This window comes from Carcharhinus amblyrhynchos, chromosome 2 (assembly GCF_965287045.1).
Source record: "Carcharhinus amblyrhynchos chromosome 2, sCarAmb.v2.hapA, whole genome shotgun sequence".
Lineage (NCBI taxonomy): Eukaryota > Metazoa > Chordata > Chondrichthyes > Carcharhiniformes > Carcharhinidae > Carcharhinus > Carcharhinus amblyrhynchos.
Window position 1 is genome coordinate 27646835 of NC_137325.1, and position 14271 is coordinate 27661105.

A 14271-nucleotide genomic window follows, 5' to 3' on the forward strand; every position below is an offset into this window, starting at 1 on the left:
TCCCTGGACTGTAGCTGTACTGGATTTCAGGTCTTGCCGGATTTTGGGTTGGGTCAAGCTGGGTCAGGTGAGGTCAAGGGTCACTTGGAATAGACCATCTCACAAGTGGCGACAGGGATAACTTGTCAAGTGCCACACTGTGCCAGTGTAGTGCCTAGCTGATAAAAATATGCATGGCATATTTAAAAATGTCTGGTTTTTGGACAGCCAGATTTGAGACACTGTACAGGATTGTTACGAAAGTATAAGAGGTGTCATTCCTCATTGAGCATTTAAAACTAGAAATTACTATTACATATGAACATACAAAGTTGATGGAGAAGAAAAGAGCAGCTTTACGATAAGGTCTGCCTCACACACATTGTGGCTGGAATATGAAGACAAGGGGTAGGCCACTCACCTCATAAACAACTTCCACCAGTCAGTTGCATCTAGGACATCCTGTATGTTAATTCTGCCTACCCACCTTTGTTCTGTAACCTTTAATAACCCGCCCGAATAAAAAAACTATTAATCTCAATTTTGGAATTTGAAATGAACCTCCCCTCAATACTTCCTTGGAGGAAATGGTTGTAGATTTCCACTAAACTGTATGTGAAGGAGTGCTCTTTGACATCAACCCTGAACAGCCAAGCTCTAATTTTAAGATTATGCGTTCTTTTCTGAATTCCCCACGAGAGAGTAATATTTAAGTTTAAGTTCATTTATTAGTGTCACAAGTAGGCTTACATTAACACTGCAATAAAGTTACCGTGAAAATCCCCTAGTCGCCACACTCCGGTGCCTATTCGGGTACACTGAGGGAGAATTTAGCAGGTCTTTCGGACTGTGGGAGGAAACCTACATAGGCAGACAGAGAATGTGCAAACTTCACACAGATAGTGACCCAGCCGAGAAATTGAACCCAGGTCCCTGGTGCTGTGAGGCAGCAGCACTAACCACTGTGCCACCGTGCTGCCCAATTCGCTTTATCAATGATTTAATCATATTACTTTACCATGTCTTCGTCTTCTACATTCAAGGGCATACAATCCTATTTGTTATCCTTTTAGCACATATCATTTTGATGAACCTGCACCCCATCTAAAGCCAATATATCCTTTCTGAAATGTGATGCAGAAAACTGAATGTAGTTCTCTAAATGTGTCCAATCAACTTCCATTCATTTGTGTTCTGGCACCTATGAAATACAGGCCAACATTCCATTAACCTTTATAATTATTTACTGTATCTGTCAGCTAGTTGTTAGTGATTTTTCTACTGGTCATTAGTATCTCCAGCCCTCCACCTCCATTCCTGGCCTCCTCCCTCACTTTGCCCGTGATGTAATCTCCTGGGATAGGAAACACAACTGGTTAAAAAAAAGGACAAGAAGAGGGGGAAGAATATCCCTGGGAATTTGCTTTCAAGCAATTCATACCTGTCCAGGAGAGCATGTTGACCCTCCCTCCATTATCTGTTAATCCATTTGTCTTCTATATAAGATGATCTGTTCTTCACCCAAGAGCGAGTCTAGTTATTGCTGCTGTTGATGATATTAATGGATGAATTGTTTCTAAGTTGGTACGCCATTCCTCTATCCACTATTTTAATAGACGCATTGTTAACCTGCTTACTTTGAAGTGGAGGAGCCCTTTCATTTAAATAGCCAACAGAAAAGTGTTACATGCGTGTGTTAAGCATTTGTCTGTGGGTATTTGCCAGCCCTTACTTTTTATTATCTGTTTTGTGAATCTTTTGCGGAAGTCACTCGTTGTAAGATTTGTGTATTTGTTCATACATAGAAATATAAATACATGAAGCAGAAGGATTCAGCGCATTATGTTAGTGCTGGTCAGAATCGAGCTACCAAGCCTAATCCTGCTTTTCAGCTCTTGGTCCTGTGGTCCCTGTGGATGACAGCACTTTAAATGCGTATCCAATTATTTTTGAAATGAGATGAGAACTTCGTCCTCTATTAACCTTTCAGGCAATGAGTTCCGTATTGCATCACCCTCAGGGTGAAAATATTCCTCCTCCCCTCCTTTATTCTTTCTACCAATTACTTTGAATCTTTGTCCACTGGTTATTCATCTATCAGCTAAGAGAAACAGACCCTTCCTCACCACTTTAGCTAGGCCCCTCATAATTTGATTAATCCTGCCCTAGCCTCCTCTGTTCCAATCCTACCAACCCCAGCCTATCCAAGGTTTCCTCATTGCTAAAATTCTCCATTCCTGGCAGCATCCTTGTAAATCTCCTTTTTACCTTCCACATCCTTGAATAGAAAGTAATTTGACTCTCCCATTGCTGATTGGTGACATTTTGGCACTTGAGATGTTTTAGCTTCTTTTATGCTGTTTTCACTAACTGCTCCTCTACTTTGCTCAGAGGCCTGCAGAGACTGTAGATGAGGAGGAGGATCCACCAGAGCTCTGTAGAGAGGAAAATAGCCACGACGGGAATGGAGGTTCTCCAAACATGGAGCGAAGACTTCGAAATGGTGTTTTCAGTGATGAAGAAACCTTTACAAGTTGTCACATAGAGGAAGATCTTCATCAGCACGACCTTCATCATAAAGAAGGGAAGACCAGTGAAGAAAGTGAAGAAGAAGAAATTTCTGACCCTGAAGAAGTGGAAGATATTGAACAGACAGTAGAGAATCAAGAAAATGAACATTTTCATCAGAACGATCCTCCTCATAAAAAAGAGACAATGGGTGAAGAAAATGAAATTGATCAACTGATAGAAGAAGAAATTTCCGACCCTGCTGAAGAAGAGGTGGAAGATATTGATCATACGGAAGAGAATCAAGAAGATAATGATTTTCAACAGAATGATCTTCCTGATGAAGAAGAGACAGTAGGTGAAGAAACTGGAATTGATCATCAAGGAGAAGAAATTTATGACCCTCCAGAAGAAGAGGTGGAAGATATTGATCAAACAGAAGAGAATCAAGAAGAAAAAGATTTTCATCAGAATGACCTTCTTCATAAAAAAGAGATGATGGGTGAAAAAAATGGAATTGATCAGCCGATAGAAGAGGAAATTTCCGATCCTGTAGGAAAAGAGGTGGAAGATATTGATCAAACGGAAGAGAATCAAGAAGAAAATGATTTTCTTCAGAATGATCTTTTTGATAAAGAAGAGACAATGAGTGAAGAAACTGGAACTCACTACCAGATAAAAGAAGACATTGCTGACCCTGCAGAAGAAGGGGAGCAAGACCTTGATCGAATGAAAGAAAATCATGAAGATAAATATTTTCATCGCCAAGAAGATGAATTCCAAAATGATGACAAACGTCAGGAGCTGGAAGACACTTCTGTAGAAGAAGAGATTGACGAAGAGAATGAAGAGATTCCCACCGAAGAATATAGCGAGGTAATGAGCTTTTGATCTTTATCTTTTGAGCTATTGCCCTCAGAAGTGTCCATAAAACATTCCATGGCACTATTCAAAGGAGAATGAGAGATTTCTCTCAAAGCTGAAAGCCACATTCAACCCTTAAACAAAATCACCAAATTGGATGAACTGGTCATCTAACATTTGTTGTTTGTGCAGTAATGTTGGGTACAAATTTGATTATAAAGCTGTGACCAAACTTCCACAGTAATTCACTGGTTGTGAAATGTTTTAGCACACTCTGAGGATGCCTAAAGGCTCCATAAAAATATGGATTCTTTCTCTGTTGTTTTTCTACCTACTTTACTACATTGGAATAGTTCACTCTGATATGCTGGCGTCTGCTGGAAGCAATTATCTCCCACCCTAAACTAAGTATCTGGAACTTTTCTTGAATATAAAGAATGTACAGTTTTCAAAATTGAAATCAGTTGTCCTCATAATGTGATCAAATCAACAAATTAATGAACTTCCATCCTCCACAATGACACAATGGGTGTTAAGATGTTTTTAAATTCACTCAAGATGTGAGCAGTTGCAGGCAAGGATAGTTTTTATTGTCTATTCACAGTTGCCCCTTGAAAAGGTGATGAGGTGAGCCACTTCTTGAACCACTGCAGTCCATGTAGTGTCGATACAATGAATGAATGAATGACAATATATTTCCAAGCCAGCATGGTGAGTAACTTGGAGGGGAACTTGCAGTTGGTCAGGTTCCCATGTGTCTGCTGCCCTTCTCCTTTTAGGTGGTAAAGGCTATAGGTTTGGAAGGCCGTTACAGGGAGCCTTGGGGAGTTGCTGCAGTGCAGTTAATAGATGGAGTACTGATCAGAGCATCTACTTTGACCTGGATGGTTTCAAGCTTCGTGAGTATCGCGGGAGCTGCAGTCAACCAGGGATGTGGAGAGTATTCCATCACATTCCTGACTTGAGCTTTGTAGATGGTCAACAGGCTTTGGGAAGTCAGGAAGTAGGTTATTCATCACAGAATTCCCAGCTTCTGATCTGCTCTTGTGTCCACACTACTTCTTTGGCTTATTCAGCTCAGCTTCTAACCCCAGGATGTTGGAGAAATCAGTCACAAGAAGATCAATAACCCATCTTACACTTTGCAACATTTTCCTTTCTCAGCAAAAGAAATTGGGTAATCCGCAAAACAGGTCGTCAATTCGCTGTCACCTGTTTTTTTTCTGGCACCAGAAGTTAAAATTACAAGACAACTGAGACAAAATTGCTTTCTAAATTGCGCATTTTCCAAAGATATTATTTTAAAAGAACAGGAAGTAGATTCGTAGCAACCTTCAAGATGTAGTTGGGTAAAACTGAAAAGGAAGAGTTTGCAGGACTATGAATGAGTGGGAGGGTGGGACTAAATGGATGGTCCTTTCACAGTGACAGAACAGGCACGATGGCCTGCACAGCCGATGCTTCTCCAAATCAATTTTTAAATGATTTTAGGATAATAACCTGCCACTGAATATCTGGTTGGACACTTGGGGATTTAAAACAAAATTATTCCATTCTCAAAGTTGCAAAGCCAATGTGCAGAATGCACAGGCGAGTCTTTAATTCATCTCCATGCTTGCTCCAAAAAACAATTTAAATTGAATCCAATTTATGGTCCCCCACAAAAGCAACAAACACAATTCAAGATGACAAGCAAAGACATTGCACCTGATCTTGGGCTTGATATGACGTTTGATCTTAGCCAAACTAGTAACCAGCAGTGCAAGTTTGCACTTAAATAGGTAAATAGAATGGAGATACAGACCAGATCTGATCTGTAAAAAGTGTAGCAGGCTCCGAATGGCCTACCCTTGTTCACATGCTTCTTTGTCTATGGACAAGTGTAATAAGCAGTTTGCAGCAGTGAAATCATTATTCTGCAATTAGATCCTTCAATTTTTATTACTTTCTAAAACCCAAGGCTGCTGACAATCCTAACTACTCTCATGTTAATTATAAGAGATGCAGTAATTCATTCTTGCCTCAATATATTCAAAGATAGTCTGGGAGGACAAATAAAATTAAATCACCAGTAATGCACTTGAAAAGAATTAATTTTATTAAGCAGGCATTAAAATGTACATTTTAATGATATTGCTAAAGTGTGGTATTACCAGTTAAACCTAGTTTCCCATTCAGAATACAGGCAGGAAAGGATTAAGATTAATGATCAGATGCGGTGCATGTAAGTTTTTAAAGTTTATTTAGTAGTTGCAAGTAAGACTTACATTAACACTGCAATGAAATTACTGTGAAATTCCCCTAGTCGCTGCACTCCGGCACCAGTTCAGGTCAGTGCACCTAACCAGCACATCTTTCAGACTATGGAACACCCAGAGGAAACCCATGCAGACATGGGGAGAATGTGCAGTCTCCACACAGACAGCGACCCAAGTCAGGAATTGAACCCAGGTCCCTGGCGCTGTGAGGCAGCAGTGCTAACCACGGTGACACCGTGCTGACAAAGCTTTTCCGTCTTGCTGGCCGAAAGGAAAATGCTGACTGGGTCTTTAAATGAAATTATAAGATGCACTGGGGAAAAAGCAACACATCTACCAGGCTGACAGGGCATCACAAGATGACCTCTTGTAGATTCAGAATGTAACCAATTAACACCTTAACCCCCTAGAGAATGGTACATTATGGATTGTGCACCTTCAGTTATAATTGATACTCCTCCAAATTAATTCCTCAAAAGACCTTTCTGATTGATAGAGGCAGCATATCATTAAATATCAGGAGTGTGTGTGTAAACCTTCAGCCCTGGTTGATGCGATAATGGCTTTAATGAATCTGGACAACTACACAGAAAAACAATCAAAATCGAACAAGTGACCTGCCTGAATAAAACTATTTATGAGCCGAATTCAGCCCCGTCTTCCAGAATGATCCATAATTATTAAAGGTTCCCCACAACCCAGCACCAAGTAGTTGAGATCAACAATAGTATTTGTTGAATCAGTATTTCATTCACATCCCTTCCATTTGTTTGTTTGATCACTGATTTTTCTCAGATTACAAAGACCTGGTAACACAATCAACACAAGACAACATTGGAAGCTAAGGGATATGATTTTTGAACATTCTAACTACAGGAGTTCAATTATTTTTTAATTAGTTAGTACTTTCCTCAGGCTTAATTATGTTAACCAACTCATTTTTTTTAAATGAAAAGGGTTGCTGAACTGTAAAAGAACTGAGCGATTTTATGTGTTTAAATAAGAAATCCAATCAGCCAGTGAACTGTTCCATTGATTTCTGTGTTCCAGTTTTTAATGTTTTTCAGCTCACTGAGATTAGATATCGTGCCCTGCATCTTACTGCTAATGTTATTTTTGCTGTTTGATGCTTTAGTGTAATTTTGCTTTGTTTGAAGCTAGTTTTCAGCTTGTTGGTGTACCTATAATTTTGCCTCACTTTCTTCTTGATCTTTGCCTGCGTTCTTTCTTTTCGGACTTTGGTTGAAGTGAATGTGATCAAAGCGGAGGTAGTATTGCTTGCGACATTATTAAATTGGCAGATGGCATCAAAGAAAGAGTTGCATTTATATAGCATTCTCCAAATAGGATCTCTTACATCCACCTGAAAGGGCCTTGGTTTACTATCTCAATTGAAAGATGGCACTTCTGCAGCTCACTGACAGAAACAAGCTGGAGTTTCTGCCTTGATTTTTGTGCTCAAGTTCTGAAGTGGAATTTGAACCCAGAACCTTCTGACTCAAAGGCTATCCATTGAAGTAGAGCCGACACATTTGCGCGAGTGACTGATTATATATACTCCTGGGCTGGAAATGATATGGATTTTAGGAATTTACTCATGGGGTGTGGGTGTTGCTGGCTGGCCAGCATTTATTGCCCATCCTTAGTTGCCCAAGAGTAGTTGAAAGTCAACCACATAGTCAACCAGATAAGGATGGCAGATTTCATTTCCTAAGGGACATTAGTGAACCAGGTGAGTTTTTCTGACAACAATGGTTTCATGGTCATCAGTAGATTCTTACTTCCAGATATTTTTTATTGAATTCAAATTCCACCATCTGCTGTGGCAGGATTCGAACCCGGGTCCTCCGAACATTAGCTGAGTTTCTGGATTAATGTTCTAGCAATATTACCACTAGGCCATTGTCTCCCCTTAATGAACTATATTTACTATATTTAATACAATAACATTGTACACATGTTTGCAACAGATGGATCCTCTTTTTAATTAAAGGATTTGATCAACCCAACATTCAACCTTTTAAAGCAGCAGCCACAGTAAACTACAAAGTGTTAAAATTCACTCAAATTAGTATCAAATAAACAAAGTAATAAAAATAACTAAGATGACAAGCTTGAATCAATGGGGAGTTTTTTTGAAGGTGGGGGGTTGATATTAAAACTGAAAAGCCTTGAACCTCTCACCAGGTGAGGAGGGTATCCTGTGAATCTCAAACCATGATGGGTAGGCGCCAGGTTAAAGTCTAACAGGATCATTTGGTAGCATGAGCTTTTGGAGCATTGCCTGTTCATCATCACTCATCTGATGAATGGGCAACGCTCCGAAAGCTCATGCTACCTAATAAACCCGTTGGACTTTAACCTGGCGTTGTGAGACTACTTATTGTGCCCACCCCAGTCCAACGCCGGCAACTCCATATCATGATGGGGAGGATCATGGAAAGTATCCAGTGGATTGGCAAACAATGCATATTAATGTTTGCCCAAGTATGACCTGCAGCTTAAGTCATGGGAAAACAGAGAAATCCTGTCCTGTGATCTTACTCATGCTGCTTCTGAGTCATATTCTTGGAGGTGAGATTAGAATTGGCGGAACTATTTGCCCACCAGCGACTGGGTATCCAGATCAGGATAGATAAATCCTATTAAGGCTAGAGCTCTCAAGGTGAGGGCACCAGATCAGCTGCGGGTGATCGCAATCCGGGCTGGGGGGATGGGTACTGTAGTAATCCAGGCAGGCTTTGAGGTCTCCCACCTGGCTGTAACAGCTATTGCCACAGGCCATCCTGCAGAAGGATTCCATCTTAACCATGGCAGCCCAGCCGCGGAGGGAATGCTTTATGTTAAAGATCTACAAAGTTGGAGAGACACTGCCTCAAGTTGGAGGTGCCTTTTGTCTCTCCTACCTGATCTGCAAGCCACTCCCCTGTCCAAATTAGTGGGGCCCCAGTCACTGCTGGTTGACCGTTTTCTATCCCATGCGGGGTTGTGACCGCCATATGAGCCTGATGTCAGGGTCTTGACCTAAGACCCCAAACCCTGCCCACGGTTACAGCAAAGTAGGGAGACTATTTTTTAACCGTTTAATGGAACAGAAAAGTACTAACCTGACAAAGAAAGGGGGAGAAAGAACAGAATAAGACCAGAAGTCAAATGCCTAAATGGACTGTGATTGCAGATTTAAGAGTATATATAAAATTAAAAAGCCTCAAGCTCAACTAAAGTTTAGAGGAAATATTCCCCTTCACAGAGTAATGGAAGTGTGAAATAGACTCCCACCAAAAGCAATTAATTTTACATTCATTAACCCTTAATATGTTGGATAAATATATGCATTAGAGCAGGGTTGAGGGTTACATAGATAATGATTTTCACAGGTAATCAAATTTTCTGTGGAGAATGAGATGCTTCATTGGTGAATCATGTACAGAAGGTAGCTTGTCAGAACTGAGTGACGTGGGCTGTATGATTGGATTCATTTTTTGTAGTCACCCTTGGTCAGGAGTAAATTTCACAGAGATTTATCTGTCCTTTTTACCTGTGGGCATTGGTAACTTCTCTCAGGAGAGTGCTTGCTTATAGTAATAGTGCATGGTGAGTTAAATTGTGGAGGAAATGGAATTGATGGAGCCATGGCAACTTCACATTAAATCTAATGATTCAAGGTTGATTTTGCTTCTGTATTTATTTTCCATATTTGCTCTGCTTTTACTCATTGTTTTCCATTTTGTTGAAGCAGAATGTTTGGAGGAATCTGCGGCCTTGAAATTGTGCCATGGGATACTAGCAATCAGATACTTAATGGATTCATTAGTTTAACTGAGGCTAAAATAGCAGAGTATGTAATTTCAGACAAATCTGTTAAGTCTGTTCATGTGTATCCTACAGCACAAGTTCAAGGCTTATATCATTCTTATTAAAATTCAAAATTGCTCTCTTTCCTCACTAAAGACTTGGCCCAATATTTCCGCAGCAGCAAATCCTTATTTTTGCCATTGCTAAATTGCTGTGAGTACAGCTTTCAAATTCCGAAAATGAAATGTGGATTTCTTTGGGGAGAAATTTCCTGTCCTGCCCTGTACAGGAATCATAGCGGGCGGCAGGCAGGTTGGTGGGGTTGGGGGTGGGGGGGAGGTTGGACCATGTAAGGACCCATTAACCTTGGGCAAGATTTTGTGGTTTGGGAGTGCCGCATCCAGGAAATCTGTGTTTGTGCTGAGAAGAAGAGGGACACACCCTGGTCAGTTCTAATTGAAAATACATTGGCTACTCGCAATTCAATTTGGCTCACAACTTGGAAAGAGACTATTAGTTGTGTGGTAACATATATGCATACTTATTACATTTACCTAATAGTGCTGTACTTCAAACATTATGTACACTATTGTACCATTCGTGCTGCATTTCATGAATAATGGCATGGCAAATAAAAATGTGGCTTTTAATATTGATTTTTGTGTTTCTCTTTCATTTCCACTTCATACAGGATGCTGACAATCTGGAAGAAATATTAACAAGTCCTGCAGAAAGTATACCCAGTCCGCTAGAGACTGATGGAAAAGAAACCATTCAATCAGCCACTGGACATGCCGTCTTGGCTCAGTGAATGTAGAAGCCATTACAAGTTAGCAAATGTAGCACAATTTATTTATCTTTTTATTTTGTTATCTCCTTTGGTGTTATTGCTATGGTGCCTTCCCTGGCTGCAACCGTAGTCTGGGCAAAAATATTTCGGTGGCTATTGGTGTTGTTCCATAATTGGCTAAAGGATTTACATATAATTCAATGTAATACTTTTTAGGTGAATGATAGGGAATATTTTGACCAGGACAGACAGACATAATTTAGTTTTGATTCTAAAGCCCTAAATTCCATTACAAATTTGATGGCCACATTTATATTGGAAACTACTTGCCATGTGTAACTTGACACGGTGGCACAGTGGATGGCACCGCTGCTTCACAGTGCCAGGGATCTGGGTTTGATTCCCAGCTTGGGTCACTTTCTGTGTAGAGTCTGCACGTTCTCCCTGTGTCTGTGTGGGTTTCCTCTGGCTGCTCTGGTTTTCTCCCACAGTCCGAAAAACATGCTGGTTAGGTACATTGGCCATGCTAAATTCTTCCTCAGTGTATCTGAACAGACACCAGAGTGTGGTGACTAGGGGATTCTCACAGTAAGTTCATTGCAATGTTAATGACACTAATAAAATAAACTTAAACTCAATTGTACCCTCCTCACCAGAAATGATACTGTTACTGTTCTACTAGCAGGAGGTCCTAATGACTGCAAGGCAGATTTACAAAGACAGTTTCCCTTATAAATGTGGACATTGGCATTTATAATGTTGAAAGTTAGAAGGAAGTTTGTTATGGGCGTTCTACATTTTGATTAGGAACTTTGTGTTTGGTTTCATGAACAGTTTGGCTGTAGGATAGACCTGCTGTGAATTTTTACAGGTATCATCAGCTTTGAGAAGTGGCTATAAAGATTGATTAATGGGTATGAATTTGTGTTTTGTGGCAGCAGCTCCATAATTTCTTATTTATTATGAATTGTGATCCCCGATTTAATGATTGCTGTCCACCAATATTTTAGCAGGCTTTTTAGTCTAATCTCTCAACTGGTGAGGTGTCCTGTGCCACTGTTTCAATGACCCTGTGCCACATACATGCACAGATTAAAACTCAGAGGAGGAAATGGAAGGAACCAAAAGCTTGTGACAAAAAGTTGCAGAATAACAATATGGGTTACCCCGTTGAATAATTAGCTGATGATTTTTAACAATTCAACATGTAATATATAGTTGCTACATTTTGGAATCAGAATGCACAAAGGTAAGTGCTGGTGGAATTGCTGTAGCCTTGTGGAGGGGTTTTACTTGTAAGGGCTGTAGTTCTTGGGGATTGAAAAGTAAAGGCTGAAATGGGAATGATTTGGTTCAGATAAATTTAGCATAAGAGGTGAACTTTGTTGAGATACCTTGTGTTCTGTATCATTCTGTGATTCTATTTGAACTAAAGCACATTTACTGTTCCATCAACACAGGTATCTTAGATCCCAATTTCAAAAATGTTGAAGCAGTTATTGGTTTTTGATCTACACTCTCCCATAAAACATCATTCTGCTCCTTGCAGACATCTTTATTTTCTTCAGTGCACTACTTTCTTGTTGGGTCATAGATTCCAGACCATCTCAGCACCATATGGACTATGGCACGATTGGTAATGGTAGTTATTATGTACCGGGAGGCAGAGTATTTAGAGAATGTTGCATCTTAATCAATCTCAGCGTGCAGTGTAATGTAGCTAGGGAACGTTATCAATGGATGGAAAATCATAGGGGAGAGAGGGAGAGTTTTTTAAAGTCTTTTTTAAAGCACATATTCATGCACACGCTGTTTTTCACTTTGCGGAATAGTGGGGGAAGGATTATTCGTTGAGCTGCATTATGAATGCTCCTTCCATGGCCTACAAATCCTGGCGTCGGAACTGAATCAGAAGCTTCTGGTCCAGAAGTAGGGACACCATCACTGTGCCACAAGACCTCCGATTTTTAAATGACAGGCTGTTATGATCTGGAATACAGTGTCTGAAATAAGTGGTGGAAGCAGATTCAGTAGTAACTTTCAATGGGGAATTACAGACGTGTTTGAAAAAATTAAAAATGCAGGGCAATGATGAAACAGTGGGGGAGTATGAGTAATTGGATAACTCTTTGAAAGAGACAGTGCATGCATGCTGGGCTGAAGAGCTTCCTTTTGTACTGTTTGACTACATGTTACCCACTGTGTGTGAGATCTGCTCAGTGGAGCAAGGCCTCAATGTTCCATTCTAAATATTTGAGACAATTTAATTCAAAAGAATATTTTCTTATGCATTTGTTAAAACTATGCTACTCAGAGGTCAATAGAATACATAACTGTCTCAACTCCAGGAACTCCCTTTTCCTATATGGGGGAAGGGTGGTGGGAAGAGGAAAAGGGAAGTGTTTTTTAGAGTGTTTCTCCATCACATTGTGAATGTGTTCCTCCTTCACCTAGCAACAGCATCAACCCTAACGTTATGCCTACAAACCATGAGTGGAAGAGAACCTCAGCTTACTTCTTACAGCAGCTATCATCACAACCCTAGTGAATGAGACTGTCATAGTTCTACATTGTTGTCCTGTGCGCGTTGGGAATGGGATCAAGGTTGTAATGCTTCATGCTCCTTCAATAGTCTTGGCTCAGCTCCAGGACCTGCTTTACCCTGTACCCTATTCAGGAAGAATTTAATTGAGTTTATCTGAATAATTTTGTTTCTAAATCTTAAACATTAAACATTTGATAGTTGCAGTCCAATATTTCAGGTCGCATTTCAAACCGTCACACTTTTTATCTCAATTCTTTTTGTTTTCCCCTTGGCTGCAGTGTATTTCTCCTCATAACTTGGGGTGATGTTTCCATTTGGTGAAAATGTAAAATGTCACCTCCTGGCTTGATTTAAAACCCAGCTTTTTGATTCTCGGAGCAAGAGTGGACCTTGGACTGGATGGAATTCAGACATTTTGGCCGGAGGATGGGACTTTCTTTGGTGTGTGGGATTGTTAGTTAGAGAAGTGAACAAGTCATCATTGGTACAATATCTCGTATTGTCTCCTATGCCCATATTTAAGATCTTGATTTTGGTCATTGATAGTCTGTAAAATGGATGATATCCGCAAGGAGAAACATTATCCAAGGATCTTTGTCAGTTATGACTGGCTTGTTGTAAAGGAAAACCACTACATGGCTTTTGCACATTCTGTTTATGTTAATTTGTATACTGGATATATGTTAGAGTGAAAGGATATATAATTGTTACTTTTTAAATTGTGTAAATAACAACATCTTGTAATAACACTCTAGTGTGGTCCTAGAAACTGATATCTATGTAAAATACATCCTTTCATATTGGTACTTTATCAATATTTTGTTGGCAAGATGATTAATATGTTGTATTATATTTTAGGTTTAATTTCTATATTAAAAATAAAGTGAATCAATACTGTTTTTAGTTTCTTCCTCTAGTGGAGGACCATGAACTGATCAAAATGAAAGTTACCCTTCTATTGCCAGACGATTTGCTGTACAGGGTTATGAGGACAGAGCAAGGCAGTGGAATTAGTTTTGGATTGCTGGAAGAAACTGACATTGTTATGAATGACCTCCTCCTTGTATGTAGTAAACATAGGAGGTTCATTCTGTGCATAATGCACATTGTTACAGTTTCACAGTATTGTTTGGAACTGTGTTCACTGTTCACATTATGTAACATTCAGGAAGCTTTGCAATTGCATATTGAAGAGGTAATCCATGGAACATATTAATGCATTAAAAAAAAATCTCCCCTACATGTAATTAATCCCACTTGAGCTCGATGAAACAGTGATTGTCCAACTTCAATGAGCATGTACACAGCATGCCATAGCATTATAGCTTTTGTTCTGATATGCTCCATGATGTATTCTGCTTTATAATGCTCCTCTGAAGCACCTTGGGACACATTTTATTATGTTCAAGGTACCATATTGACACAAGTTGTCATTGTTATAGGCCCAGAATCTCGAATGTGTGTGCGAAGACCATTTCACCCTCATTTGAAAGTTTTTGGTTTAATCATGAGCTTTATGTCATGTTGCACTT

General features: G+C 39.8%; 1 protein-coding gene across 2 annotated transcripts in view; it reads left to right on the forward strand.

Annotated features, from left to right (window-relative positions):
• The window catches only part of LOC145353301 (uncharacterized), a 183282-nt gene extending 169719 nt beyond the window's left edge, over window positions 1–13563 (forward strand). For both annotated transcript variants that reach the window (XM_080203929.1, XM_080203938.1), the window contains exons 9-10: window positions 2371–3363; window positions 10096–13563. In XM_080203929.1, the coding sequence (XP_080060055.1) occupies window positions 2371–3363; window positions 10096–10215 (1113 nt within the window). In that variant the 3' untranslated portion in view covers window positions 10216–13563. The remainder of the gene's footprint in view (window positions 1–2370; window positions 3364–10095) is intronic.
• The last annotated feature ends 708 nt before the right edge of the window (window positions 13564–14271 follow it).